The sequence below is a fragment of the Myotis lucifugus genome, unplaced genomic scaffold (assembly GCF_000147115.1).
Source record: "Myotis lucifugus unplaced genomic scaffold, Myoluc2.0 scaffold_13, whole genome shotgun sequence".
In the NCBI taxonomy this organism is placed as follows: Eukaryota; Metazoa; Chordata; class Mammalia; order Chiroptera; family Vespertilionidae; genus Myotis; species Myotis lucifugus.
Genome location: NW_005871061.1, coordinates 1,700,906 through 1,715,579, shown reverse-complemented (window position 1 = coordinate 1,715,579; position 14,674 = coordinate 1,700,906). Strand labels below are relative to the sequence as shown.

General features: G+C 46.3%; 1 protein-coding gene across 3 annotated transcripts in view; it reads right to left on the bottom strand.

Moving 5' to 3' along the window:
* The window catches only part of PCDH19 (protocadherin 19), a 106,504-nt gene extending 92,446 nt beyond the window's left edge, over positions 1 to 14,058 (bottom strand). For 2 of the 3 annotated variants that reach the window (XM_006084696.2, XM_006084697.2), the window contains exons 1-2: positions 10,805 to 13,662; positions 6,877 to 7,204 (exon numbers count right to left, since the gene is read on the bottom strand). In XM_006084696.2, the coding sequence (XP_006084758.1) occupies positions 6,877 to 7,204; positions 10,805 to 12,951 (2,475 nt within the window). In that variant the 5' untranslated portion in view covers positions 12,952 to 13,662. Of the gene's footprint in view, positions 1 to 6,876; positions 7,205 to 7,894; positions 8,036 to 10,804 lie in introns of all 3 variants that reach the window. The other variant, XM_006084695.3, reaches the window with a different exon arrangement.
* Positions 14,059 to 14,674: the final 616 nt, after the last annotated feature.

Sequence of the window (14,674 nt, the reverse complement as noted above, 5' to 3'; positions counted from 1 at the left end):
TCCTGTGGAACCCAATTTCTGTTATGTGACAGAAAACACTTTAAAGTTTCACCGGAGGAACGTCTGACAAGCAAAATGGAGTCCAGTTGTGTGCCTGGATGAGTCATTTGCCTTTTCTGTAATTCCATTTTCATGCTTATAAAGTGGAAATACTGGTCCGTTCTGATACCTTTTCCAGGAGTGCTATGAAGCGGGGTGGTCCTAGCCAATATTTTTAAGCAAAATGCTGAATAACAGCAAATGAGGTTTCCGAATGGGAGCCCAAGTTCCTGGACCTGGCAGAGCTGTTCTTCACACAGCTTCAGTACTTTTCTCACCATTCCGAGGAGGGAACCTAGAGAGGCACTTGCAGCCTGGCTATACCCACTGGAAACAGAGTGACCCTCATCATACAGCCCACACAAAAACCACTCGTAACTACACAACAGCCAAAGAGGAAATGTAACTTGAAGAGCATTTTCCTCTACAAACAACTGATCCTCTGGGACTTTCACTTCAAGCCTCTCAATTGTTCGAAGTAAATGAGGCTCACATTAAAGGCCAGCCAGTCACACAGCAAGAAATCAAGCTCCTCTCAGTGGGGGAAAATGGCCGCTCCAGAGCCAGCCTCCTGCCTCTCACACACAGGTCTCTTGTACAAATGACTTCATTTACCCACATCTGAGACACTTGATCCCTGCCAAGCTTGGCCTTCCCTAAGCCCTGGAAACTGAGATACACATGCAGAGGGTTCAACATCTGAAACTCCAGGAAGATGCCTCAGATCCACTGCAGTGCCATAATTGAACGATTCCAGCTTTGCCAAGAGGTGACTTCATACTTTTTAGCCCCCTAATTCCTAACAAGTAGTACCCCAACCCCCTAGCTTCGGCCTCTGCACACAGTATACTAAAGTCACAGCAAAGACCAGGGCAAGGTTAGGGAGGCAAAAGTCCATGGGTCCTCTCACCTTCTAAGTCTGACTGACAATCAGAGAAAAACCAGGTGCAGCCCCAGGGACCCAAAACAAGTGGTCCTCTGATAAGAGGAATTCCAAAGCCTCAGAGCCCTCTATGAAAAATGTCCTACCCCCAGTCCCCCAGGGAGAGAAATCTCAGGATCATTAGCAAGCCTCTGGCTGAGCTCAACTTTAGTGAAGGCGTGTGGGGAGAGAGATGATCTCTAAGGTAACCAGTTAATTGCCAATAAGGAATGGTAATAATAAATTAGCAAATACTAATGTAAACTAACTGAGTTCTGTGGCAGTTGCATGGAGACGACAGAAGAACAGTTTATTCTGGAACACATCTTGCAAGCGGATTCCCACTGGGAAACACACTACCTGGGCTAGATTTCAAACTGGCTAATAAGGTACAATATAGGCAATGGGTGGCCCTAGAATGTCTTAGTAGAAGTAGAGCTATCAATTTTTAAAATTAAATGTATTGGGGTAACACTTGTTAGTAACATTATATAAATTTCAGGTGTACAACTTTACAATACAACATCTCTACACTCCATTGTGTGCTCACCACCCAAAGTGTAAAAGAAAATTGGACTAAGCAGTTTTGAAAACATGTTTTCCATTGCTTCTTTCTGCAGCCTGGGGCTTACTTTTGACCCTTAGGGATAAAACTTAGATAGTTCCAAAACCCTGTCAAAAAAGAGAAAGTAAAGTAAAAAACACTCGTTTTAATAGGAAGTAGTGCTTTGTGCTATTTTTTTATTTTTTTATTTTTATTTTTTTTTGCTATCCAAGCCAGCCTCAACATACCCATTCGTTTTCTAGTGATTTCTGAATCTGTCATCTGACAGGTTTGTGGCTGCTTTTCTAGTTTCTTAGTCTGGAGTTTCACTCAAATCACTGCAAATCCCTAACTTTAAAACTCTGTTTTAGGGACCAAGGCATACTGAGCTATATTTTTCTTCTTACTTTCTTCAAAGCCTAATTGGTGCTTTAGTTTCATTACTTGCACTAAGATAACATGCATTGAGACTTTCGGTAGGATAATTGGAAGCATTCAATTTAGTCTGTCACATATATCTTTGTGCTGCAAACTCTCCCACTGCTACTACACTGCTATTTATGAAACTGTTTGGTGAGTGACCATAGCAGAGCATGCATATACCCTGAGAAAGTCTCATATCAAAGATGCTGCTGTTTGCTAGCAAACGGTAGAAAAACAGAGAGAGAGAACTCAAGATTCAGTTTGAAACCAAAATTTAAATCCCTATACACCTATGATTAGAATTCTGGAATCTCTTGTCCACTATCACTCTCTTAGTGCTCTCAATTTAGGAATATTTAACATTAGAAAACTAAAATTTAAAATGCCTCATCAAAGAGACTGGGTGTTTGAGTCATTTCACCCCTTATGAAGGCAGGAAAAGTTCCCACCCAGTCTCCATTACCAGTGGAAGAAATCAATTGCACTTTTTTTCCCTCCAGCAATGACCACAGACTGGGTGACAAAAAAGGGAAATGCAGGAATGCTGAAATACAAGGAAGTTACACTTTCCAGTATCCAGAGGGGCCCAGTAGACACACTTGAATAAAAGTCGTTTGCCTTACTAAGTAGCCTCTAAAAAATTTGAATATTTTTAGAAAAATCTTAGCAAACTGACAAACCCACGTTATTCTCCATTCTTTTTTTAAACCTTCCTTTCCCTCTCTTCACCCTCCACACCATACACACACACCATACACACACACACACACACACACACACATTCAATTACACATATACTCAATCTACGGACCAAATAAACCAGAATGCCAATGAATGAATCCTCACCTTTCAATGTAAAATATTTAAGAGATACCTGAACATCACTAATTCTACAAAACTTCTGTCAACAGCAAAGACATCCTCCACTTTTCCTCCTCAAATTTGTGTACAAAACCACAAAATCCATATAACGTATTTCCTCACCATCATCAGGGGACTGATAAATAATGATATGCAATCTGGGCAAGATTATCTCTGTAATACTAAAGGTTAACCTTCAGTTTTCCAGATTAATGCTCCATTCCCTTTACCTTACCTACCTAAGGGCATTTAAAGTCACATTGTTGATTTCTAGAGCCAATCGTGCTCAGATGTGTCCACATTTGCACACTAATGCAAAAGATACACCCAAATCAGCACCAAACTTTGAGAGCTCAACAGTAAATCCACATATAAATTATGGCAGGTTTAGCATGGAAGGAGGAGAGCGGGAATACTAAGGAGCCTACAAAGTAAAAACACTTGTATTGCTTGCAGCAAAATATAGTGGCTGTTCTTAGATCCCCAACTAGACTAAGAACTTTGTAAGGGAAGCATCTACATCTTATATTTATTTGGGATCCTCATGGTACCTGCCACACAACTGAGCACACAGTAGCTACTCAAACAATGCTAATCAATTTGCTCTAATACCAAGGTTATAAACTTCAAAGTGTGATGGAGTCCTGTGAGGGAAATTCTGACGCCTCTAAAATGGTATTGCTAGTAAGCCCTGAAACTGTACTGCAGCTAATGAAGGGAACAGAATGGGTTTATCACAAGGTAGATCCGCAGAGGAACCTAATGTATATTGATCTTTGGTCCCAATATGGAGAGTAAGAATGTAATATATGTTCAGGAAAGAGATGTTATCCTGAATTGAAATGATTTGTTTATTTGTCTGGTCTCCTGGTAAGCTCCCTGGGGTCAAAGATCAAGTGTTTTATTTTTATATCCTAGGCAAGTAGTACAGTGCCTGGCACATTATAAGTATGCAATAAATGCTACTAAGTTGAATAAACAAAAAGAATGGTTTAATGAAATAATAATGGTTTAATGAAAAAAATAAGTGGCATAAGATCTAACACGGAGATTTCCATAGAATCTTATACATATCACATTGTAGTACTTATCACTCTGTGCTGTAATTACTTAATAAATGTTTGTTTCTTAAATAAATTCATTAATTAATGAAGAAAATGTAGGAAATACATCAGTGTATTACTATCCTAGGAAAGGCGAATGTCCCATTTTAACCAATAGTAGCATTTATCACTCCGTACAAATCACCTATTTGTTTGCTCATCTCCCCCATTTGAACGTGCATTCCTTGATATCAGAGACCATCTTTTTTATTTCTCAAACACTAGACCCTAGAGCAGACCCTTAAAAAGAGTACACACTCAAAAAATATTAGTTGAATGTATAAATCAAACATTCCTACTCTTCTATAGAGTTCACTGTACCTCAAGTATTCTACCTAATCCACATTGAGGGGCCTCTAGTATGAGAAGAAAAAGAGAAGTGTCATTTTCCTTATGTGGGACTTTGTGACATATGCAGGTTAAATTGCCTGATTCATGCATGGCTGTATGTGGGTCTATCCCCTTTCAGAATGGGTTTGTCAGTTGAACTCTCCAGAACCATATGTTAGAAATATACACTTAACCCCACTGTGTCTAGTACACACTGTCTTGGCCCTGACTAGCCCTAGACACCAGATCTGTGGATTTTGTTAAATAAGGAGAACATCTGGCTTTGTAGTCAGGGTTAGGATCATAATTCAGATTTTCAATGGCTTTTCTAAATAATTGAAGCAATACTTTGCTTAATTCTGCAATAGGAGAATTTCAGAAAGAACACCAAGATCTTAGGTAAACTATGCAGACATTGTCATATGTCTCCTGCCCCCTCCAAGTATCTCATAGACATCTAGGCTCACACTTCTCTAGAGCCTTGAATTGATTGCATAAGTCAGTGGTCGGAAAACTCATTAGTCAACAGAGCCAAATATCAACAGTACAACGATTGAAATTTCTTTTGAGAGCCAAATTTTTTAAACTTAAACTGTATAGGTAGGTACATTGTTATTAACTTAAATTGGGGTACTCTGAAGGCTTAGGAAGAGCCACACTCAAGGGGCCAAAGAGCCGCATGTGGCTCCCGAGCCACAGTTTGCCAACCACCGGCATAAGTAATCACCAAGCCCTCAGGATTCAATCATTTTGTCCATCTCCACAAGCAATAGCAGTCAGCACTTGAACCCACAACCTTTTACCTCTATTGTTTATATATCCAATATTAATGCTCTAACCACACCACTTTGTAGGTCTTACCTATATAGAACCAGCCTAAATCCCTCTTTGGTTACAAGTGCCTAGGGAGTCACACTTAGCTGTACAGACTATTGCAACAGTGATTTTCCAATTATTGTCCTATTCAAAAGACACCTATGTATCAGACCCTTTACATTGAGCAATATCATATTTTCCTTGGACCAACCTTGCGTGGCAGATGTGCCCGTTCTGTATATGCAGAAACAGGGACTCAGAGGGATTCCATAGCAAGAGGTGTCCCCCAGATTCAAAATCATGGTCTATCTTATTCCACTCGTAGCACTATCTCTCCCTCTCTATTGCTGAACATTTGGTGGCCCACAAGTAGTCCTCTAAAAAAGTCGATGGTCAAGTCCCTACTACTATTCACTGACATTCACAATTGTAAATGAGCCTACCTAGCATAATATTGGATTTTCAATAAATCCTTATTTATAGATTTATAGATTGAAAGTATTGTTTTTCTTGCTATCAGAATATCATCAGTTTCTTATTAAAAGCAGTTATTTGGTCCCATTAATTCTGAGAAGAATTATTTTTCAGGAATCAAGAGAAGCAATTGATGCAAGTGGTCCTAAAACACTTTGCCTTTTGAAATTGATACAAATACTATGAGGCCATTTTATATGCATCATAACCTAGGTATGTCAGGCTGAATTATTTCTGAGGCAGGAAGGTGTCACTGAAATAGCATTCACCAGAGCTATAGAGCTCTGTGATCTAGTCCTCTCTCTCTCTCTGCTGCTGCTGCTGCTCTGTGAGTCTGAACAAATTCCATAGCATCACTGGATCTCCATTTCATCATCTACTGAAGGGCAATGTATCAAGATACCTGATTGCGAGAATCAAAGGAGACAGTGGTTGAAAAGGTGCTTCATTAAATGTGGAAGTACTCTCCAAGTATGCAGTATTCCAAATATGCAGTATGGTCCTGCATTAGTGGCCTGGAAGAGGGCATATGCCTCCCAGTGCATCAAATTTTCAATCAGAGAGGGACTCAACCAATTCATGGGAAAATAAAATCAACTTTAGAACTGTATTTATAGTTTTTCACCGAGCCACACACCCACCATCATCCACATTTTCAGCCTACTACCCTGAGATATTTCCATAGATGGCAAACATTGGACCATATAGTGTTTTTTAAATAATGCTTCCATTTTAAAACATTCATTCTCAGTAAAGATAAACAGCTAATCCAAATGCATAGTTAATTCCTGAAATTTTCATTATTAGTGACAGTTTCAAGCTCCTCATTTGTCAAACATCACCATAAGACCTACCAAGAAATGACAAAGTGGCCTTTTAATTTTCTTGGCTAGCCTTCTTTTTACCAGCCCATCCATATTTTTGGCAAAGCAAGCATGTGACCAAAGAAAAAGAAAAATGGGGCTTCAGGAGGCTGAGTCACTCTCACCCTGGGAAATTGGGCTCTGAGCATTCCCGTGTTAATCCATCTTTAACACTACTTGTTGACTCTTTCTCTGCCACTTTAACTAGCTGGCAAGCATGCCCTATTTGAAACAGGTGGGGCAAACTCATATTATGCCAGAATACCAAACAGGGATTTCAAAGGTGCAGCCCCCTTGAGCTCCCACTCCCCAAACCCACCCCTACAAAGGCCCAATATGTTGAGTTACCCTTTGCCCCAAGAAGCACTGGTAGCAGACCTTGATTATGGAAATGGGTTTAGGCAGAAAAGTTCTTTCTACTCCTGCCAGCGAAGGTGCCAGTGTGGGGACCTATGGGAAAAGCTTTGGGTAAACCTCACGGTGCCATTTAGATGCACTCACCTCAGGCAGAGGCACACCATTGATGATCAGGTCTGGCTGCTGGGGGCCCTGGCTGTTGAAAGAGTGATGATAGATGTGGTTGGCACTGGTATTGCGGGTATTCTGGTTCTCCACATTCAGGAAAGTGCTCTCAGAGCGGCGGCAGCCCAGGGGCAGTGTCTGCTGGTGGTAGTCGAAATAGTTGAGGGACGAGGTCAGGGAGGAGCAACTGACAACGTTCATCTTGTCTGTCTCCTCCACATCCCGGGGTACCAGGCGAATGTCATTCTTACTGATTTTTTTCTTCTTGCTTGATTTCTTTTGATGCCCATAGGAGTACTCAGCGATTCTATGTGACAGAAAAGGCAGGATGTATCGCTAACGCCCTCCCAAACCATGCATTGATTAATAAACATTAAGCACCCCAGAAGTTGCACCCCATCTCTGCTCCAGCTTCTTATTTGGGTGCATTACATCATCGGGTTTCTCCCTGTGCTCTTTACATTGGAAAACAAGCTGAGGGCCATAAATTTTTCTTATTAAACTTAATAACTGCCCACTTCCCCCTCCCCCCAACAAAAGTTTCTGTACTTTGGATTTGGATTTTTTTTTCATTGAGAGTGGCCATTTAGCAAGGAGGGGGGGGATGGGAAAGTCGAACCTATGGGAGAGAAAGCATGAAAATGCTCAAATCTGGAGCTTCCCTGGAACCCAAAGTAACTCCTGGGTGAAAGAAGAAGCAAGTTTTAATTAAACTGAAGAAGAGGTAGAAGGAAATAAAAAATAACCCTCTTTCCAGTTCCTCCAGGCATTTTCCATGTGGCCAAGACCCTCAATCAGGTTCCTCTATGATTGACCTGATGAGTTTTGGACTGGGGTAGGAGAACAGACCCTGTGTTAACACATTCTTGGCTCCTCTCCTCCACACCCTCCTTCCCTCTGCCATAGCCCTGCTCCCTTCCACTCCCCTCCCCACCCCACCTCTCCGGCAGAAATCTGATAGCCAAACCCATTTGAATGAGGGGAAATGCCTCTTTACCTCTTTCCCCTTAGGCTCACTTTCTCCTCAGCCTTTTTGTCTTGCTCCTCGCTAATGGGAGAAACCGAGATGCAATGCTGACACTTGCTGTTTTGTCCTTTTATAAAACAGCCCAGGAGACAAGTGATGGTTAAACAATTACTGCAAAGGAATTTAAAGGTTAGTGCATTCAGCATCCTTCTCCATTCAGGTGTACCTACAAGCAGCTGTGCTGCAACTGGAACATAAAGAGCTCAATTTAATTAACACTGACACAGACCCAGCAACGTGCACCAAAGACACCAAGCATTAAGACTTTTCAAAAGAAATACATTAAAATGCAGTGAAATTATCAAAGTCATTTATTATTTTGCACACAATGATTCAGCCTATTGTTGGAAATTCAATTTCTGGGCAATAATCAGCAAAACAATAGGGTTAATAAATAATACAGGTTGATCTTTACAAGGGAAAGACGGTGTCTGTATTTTCACTGGACAAAGCTAATTGTCTGAATACAAAAAGAGAGCCCAATTCAAGTAGCAATTGCAGATCATCTCACAAGTGTCATAAACGAGTGCATTTGAGGAGGAGGCTCTGCAGATGCTGAGAACAAGAAACCTCTGCCTAGTACATGGAAAGACAAGCTCTTCAACTTTTGTTTTCTAAAAAAGTCTGAGCACACAGGGAGATTACATATCTCCAGAGGCAAATTCTTGCTCTGTCCCTGTGATCTTCCAAGAGCTGAGCAGTTGTGTTCCCCTCACCCTTTGGCTCAATGTTCAGGCTGGCTTGCAGTGATGGCAAGCTGATGCTACTGGGGCTTGGGAGCAGATAAAATCCCCAAGACCCCAGGATGAGGGTTGATTTTCTTTTCTAATCTGTTCACAGTATCAATGGTAAGTTCTAATCATTTTGTTTACCCATGATAGGTACATAAGTTTGGCAATGCACTGTCCAATTATTCAGCTGAGGCATTCATTGGGCAGCCTTGTCTATATTGACCAATTATTTAATTAAACTGTACTTCATTAATCCCAAACCATCACAGGGAACAGAGCTCTTTACAAAATTCACATGTGGGTGAAGTTGGAGAGCACTGAGACTTTTTTTTTTCAATTCAAATGCTCTCCTCCCTGTTTAATGATCTTCCTGGCAACCTCTAGGAAAGAACTCTCACTTCTAGTCATACATCACCAAGAGGTGGCAAAGCCTTCAATATCTTTATCACAAGCTGATTTCTTTTTCATCAAGGAAAGGGTCTTATGCATTTACTTTATGCCCAGGAAATGACTTAAAAAAGAGCCTCCTCTATCATTATTTCTATATTAATAACATTTTATAGACCCTGCATTTTTCTCCTATAAAAATCACCACTGACCCTTGCAGGTTTCAAAGGTAGAAGAGCAATATTAATTTCCATGTCTCCCATCTGAAATGATGGAGCTGAAGAAAAGAAAAGTCATGGCCATTTCAGTAGTAACAGGATTAAAGCATTTATGAGGCATTGCAGCTGCTCTTTTGTGGCACCTGATTGATATTCATGTGTGGTTAGCATTTGTCTACTAACTTGTGTAACACGGAGAATAGTAAAAGGGAAACAATAATTGCATGGCTGTTACATATTCAGGGGACTCTAATTCACAGAAGTGTGCATTTCAGATCATGTAAAATACAAATCGGACCTATTTTGACTGATTAACATGCAAGCACAGATGGCACAAAAGACACACTGGGTGTGTAGGTGTATTGAAAGCACACATACACCTTGGTTAGAAATAGCAGTATCATTCATTTTCAGAAAAGTAAACAAACTATTTTTTTCAACCGTTTCGATAAGACACTGCTGGAAAAAAATTACATGTATTATCCTAAATTGGATTCTATAAATACTTAGATTTGTTCTACCCAATTGTAAGGAAGGGCTTCAGCGAGGCACTCTAATGTGCTTATCACAAAATCTTTTTTTAAAAAACTGTATGTGTTATTCCAATTTCCACATTTCTCTTCTCTCTCTCTCTCTCTCTCTCTCTCTCACACACACACACACACACACACACACACACACACACACATCCTGATCACACTTCAAAGGAGGCTGTAACATAATAGTCCATAGTGACATCCACTGGTAGGAAGCAGATCTTAATACAACAACCAGTCCACATTAGAGGAAAGCACCATCAACTTCAGAAGTTTGCTATTTTTTACAAAAACATCTGGGTGCAAAGTCCTGTCCCTCATTGGGATGTTTGGTCTGTACCCCACCAACCAACCAGATATTTGAAAACATACACATGACTACTAGACTTTCATTTTACATAACCAGATGTTTGGGGACTGGATACAAAACAAGCCAAGAAAACACTAAAAAACACTAATCAATTGCTTCCCCACCCATTCCTGTTGTCTCTTCTCCCCAACTCTCCATTTCCTACCTCAGATTTCCACTCACAGGCTTTCTTAACACTTTATCTCTACAAGGTGACAGGGCAGCTATCAGCACTCCCCCTCCTTTCAGTACCTGTCCCCAAAACGCTGTGCCCCTGAAATAAAGTTATAGTACTTGGTGGTTCTGCTGAAAATCAGTCTCTCTCCCTCTCCCTCTCCCTCTCCTTCCCCACTCCGTTTTTTTTCTGCCACAACTTCATGGAGACAGCTGTACAAATTTTAAAATGATAATTGATTTGCTGCTCATCATCATTACGTGACAGAATCCATTGAACAGTATATGATTATCTTCCAGCAAATTGTCAGATCAAAAGAATTGATCAAGGTGCACTGCCACAAACTCCCCCTCCAAAAAGAAGAGCTGTAGGTACCACGCATGCATTTAAGTAGGAAACAAAAGCACTGGGATTTTCACAAAGCAACACGGATACACCTTTTTCACCCAGGACAAAAAAGGAAAGAAAGAAAAGTTGGCTCTACCTGCAGTTGTAGGTCCGGATCTCTTTGTTGTCTCGCTTGCACTTGATCGCCACGAAGATCATAGTGACAAAGAGGATGCCGGCAATGGAGCCCAGGGCGATAATGAAAATCAGGGACAAGTTCACTGAGCCCATTGACTCTTGGGCGTCGAGAGCAGGGGACAGGTAGATTAGGATGAGCGCAGAGGCGGAGAGAGACGTCTTGCCATGGTCGTGAGCCACCACAATAAGTTCATAGGAAGCCTTGGAACTCTCGCTGAAGGTGCGAGTGGTTCTCACTTCACCATTGACCTGGTCTATTTCAAAGAAGCCGCGATCTCCCTCCGTCATGTCATAGGTGACCCGGCCGTTCTCGCCCTCATCATAGTCGTCTGCTTTGACAACAGTCACCAGATAGCCTATGCCAGAGTTGCGGGGGATGTAGACTTCAGCAGTGCCATTGATCAGTGGCGGGGCTGTGATGACTGGGGTATTGTCATTGACGTCGAGGATGATGACCCTAACTGTGGCGTTGCTCTGCAGGGAGGGCAGGCCACCGTCCTTGGCCAGCACCTTGAATTCGAATGCCTTGGTCTGCTCGTGGTTAAAGGATCGCAGCGCATAGATGTCTCCGGAGTTGGGGTTGATGGAGACATAGGTGAAGACAGGCATGTCCCGCACCTGCGACGGCACTATCTGGTAGGAGACACTACCATTGAGACCCAGGTCGGGGTCTCGGGCAGACACAGAGAGAAGATAGGCGCCAGGTGTGTTGTTCTCCTGCACAATGACCTGGTAATAGGGCTTGGAGAAGTGCGGGTGGTTGTCGTTCTCATCTGTGATGCGCACAGTAAAGGACTTGGCACTCTGCAGCATGGGCACACCGCCGTCGCGCGCCTGGATCGTGAGGTTGTATTGATCATGTTGCTCACGGTCCAGCCGTCCGTCCACCAGGATAGTGGAGAAACTCTCATATTCTTGCAGCCGGAAGGGCACGTTGCCCAGCAAACGGCACTGCACGCGCCCATTGAGGCCGGAATCTCGATCAGACACCCTCACCAGTGCAATCACGTAGCCTGGAGGGGCGCTCTCGCTCACCTCCACCAGCTCGCTGTTGACTGACAGCAGGTTGATGACCGGCGGGTTGTCATTGGTGTCCAGAACGCTGACAGTGACCTTGCAGTGTGCCGGGATAGAGTTGGGCCCCAGGTCCTTGGCCTGCACGTCCAGTTCGTACACATGGCCCTCTTCGTAGTCTAGGGCACCGGTGACCGTGACGAGGCCACTGTGTGGATCAATCTGGAAGAGCTCACGAGTGTGGTCATTGACGTAGCCATAGAAGGAGTAGACCACCTGGCCATTGGTGCCTTCATCTGGGTCGCTGGCGTTGAGGCGGATGACGGGAGTGTTTGGAGGTGAGTTTTCTGGCACACTCACTGAATAGGTGGACTCGCCAAACACCGGGTTATTGTCATTGGAGTCAGTCACCTTAATGCTGAGGCCAACAGTGCCCAGGTGCGGCGGGTCGCCGCCGTCGAGAGCAGTGATTCGAAAGCTGTAGTGCGACTGTGTCTCACGGTCCAGGCTCTTCTCCACTACGAGTTCGGCAAAGCGCGAGCCATCGCCCCGCGTCTTGATCTCCAGGCCGAACAGCTCATTAGGTGTGAGCTCGTAGGTCTGCACTCCGAAACTGCCAGAGTCCGGGTCGTAGGCGCTGTCCAGGGGGATGCGAGTACCCGGGCTGGCCGCCTCTGAGATCTCCAGCTCGATCTGTGCCGCGGGGAAGCTGGGTGCGTTGTCGTTCAGGTCCTTGATCTCCACCTTAATCACGCAGATCTCCATTGAACTGGACATTACCTCCAGTGAGATAATGCATTTGGGGCTCTGGCGGCACAGCAGGTCTCGGTCGATCTTCTGCTTGGTGACCAGCAGGCCTGAGCTGGGGTTGATGTCCACCAGGTGCGGAGCCGAGTTGGACACCACACGGAAGGCGGAGGCCTGCCGTGGGTCCAGCGCGAAGCCCGCCTCGCGGGCGTCCTTGGCCACGTTGGCGATCACCGTCCCGGCGCGCTGCTCCTCTTCTACCGAGTACTTTAGGTTAATGAGGGCGGCTGCTTGCGTCCATAGTACGGCCAACAGCAGCAGCACCGGCAGCAGGAGTGACTCCATGGCTGCGCGGGGCTCTGCCTGGCCTCGCCTCTCCACACCCCTCCGAGGACGACGCCGCCGGCGCTCCAGCTTTCCGCTGACTTGGGCCGCCTGTTGCGCGCGCCCCGGGGCCCTGGAGGCCTCGGGAGGAGTCCCACCCAGGGCGGCCCGGCGGCGCGCGGGTGATACCCGCGCAGGCTCCAATGCTGAGGTTTCGGTGGACTCGGCGGGGGTTTGCGGGGGGCCCGGGGGCTCCAGGGGGCCGAGGGAGCACCGCGCGGCCCCGAGCCCCCACCCTCCAGCCCGGCTACTCAGTTTTCCCCCTTCAGAGTTAGCCGGGCGCGACTGGCCGCTACGGCGCAGGGCGGCGGGTCGGACCGTGTCTGAGTGGCCGGGTTGACGCGCGGCTGAGTCCCGACCGCTCTTGCAGCGCAGGCGGGGAAGGTGGTGGGGATGCAGCGTCTCAGGCACTGCCCGGGCCGCCACAGCGCACCGGCACGGGGACTGGCGAGCTCCTTGTCTGAGCACCTGGCATACGTCAGGACCTCCCCGCCGCGCTCCTGGCTCACTGCGGAGAGGGGAGCCGCCTGGAACGCGTCTTCCGGGGACCGGGGGGGCCACACTAGCCTTTTTGAGGCGGGCTGAGAATAAAGGGGGATCGCAGGTGGGAGTTTGAGTTGTGTCAAGAGCCGCAGGCGCCCAGGTATCTGGCTGAGCCGGATAGCAGTCCCAGGGTCAGCAAGGGAAGGTAGAGGGTAGAGAGGCAGCTGAGAGGAGAGCGCACTCCCCGGTGCAGAGGTTGGCGTTGGAAGGCTTGGGGGGCGCGTCAGTCCGGAATCAGAGGTGGATGCAGAGTTCCCACCACCAAGCAGTTGGACTGCGGGCGTTGCGTCTCGGATATCAAAGTTACTAACGCAACCCGAGCTTCCACGTCAAGTTTGTGGAAACCGGGCGTTGGCAATTTGTCCCAGAAAATCAAAGTCCCGGTCTTTCCAATTGCCCGATGGGGGCGGGGAATGGGGAGGAGGAGAGGGGAAGCGACAACAGTACCGGCCAAGAGAGGCGGGGCCGCCGCTGCGGGTTACCGGGGGCTTCTCCTCCTCCCTGGGTCTGGGCTGGGGTGTCGCTCCAAGGGTCGCCGCTGCCGCCGCCGCCGCCGCCGCCGCCGCCGCCGCCGCCGCCGCCGCCGCCGAAGGAAGCCCTCCTAGCTCAGTGGCATGTCGCTGGGGTTCGCCTCAGCATCTGCCAAGGTCGACGGTTTTGTAGCCGCCAAAGTTTACTTGCGGGAGAGTCTTGAATCCATCTTCCCGGAGAGGCGCTGGCCCCTCTCCGTTGGGCTCCCTCCCTCTCGGGCGCTCTTGCACTCGGAAGGTCTGTCTCGCTTTCTCTTCCTTTCTCAGGTGGTGTGTGAATGTGCGTGAATGTGCGAGGAGAGGGAGAGTGAGTGTGTGGGGTGGGGAGTGTGAGTGTGGAGTGTGAGCAAGCAGGAGTGGGAGGTTTCGTATCTCAGATGAATCCGCTCAGCTGGAATGCCGCGGAAAGCAATGCGCCACGAGCCCGCGCTGGGCTAGGGACACGGGTGCCAGTGCCCCCCGGGCCAGCCGGGCATGGTGTGCGGGAGCTTTGCTGCCGTCTGCGCCCACTAGTCTGTCTTCCCTACGCACCCGCTGCCGCTGCTACTGCTGCTGCTCCTCCCGTTGCCGCCACTACTGGCCGCGGAGTCTGGAGAGAGGCGGAGAGAGCC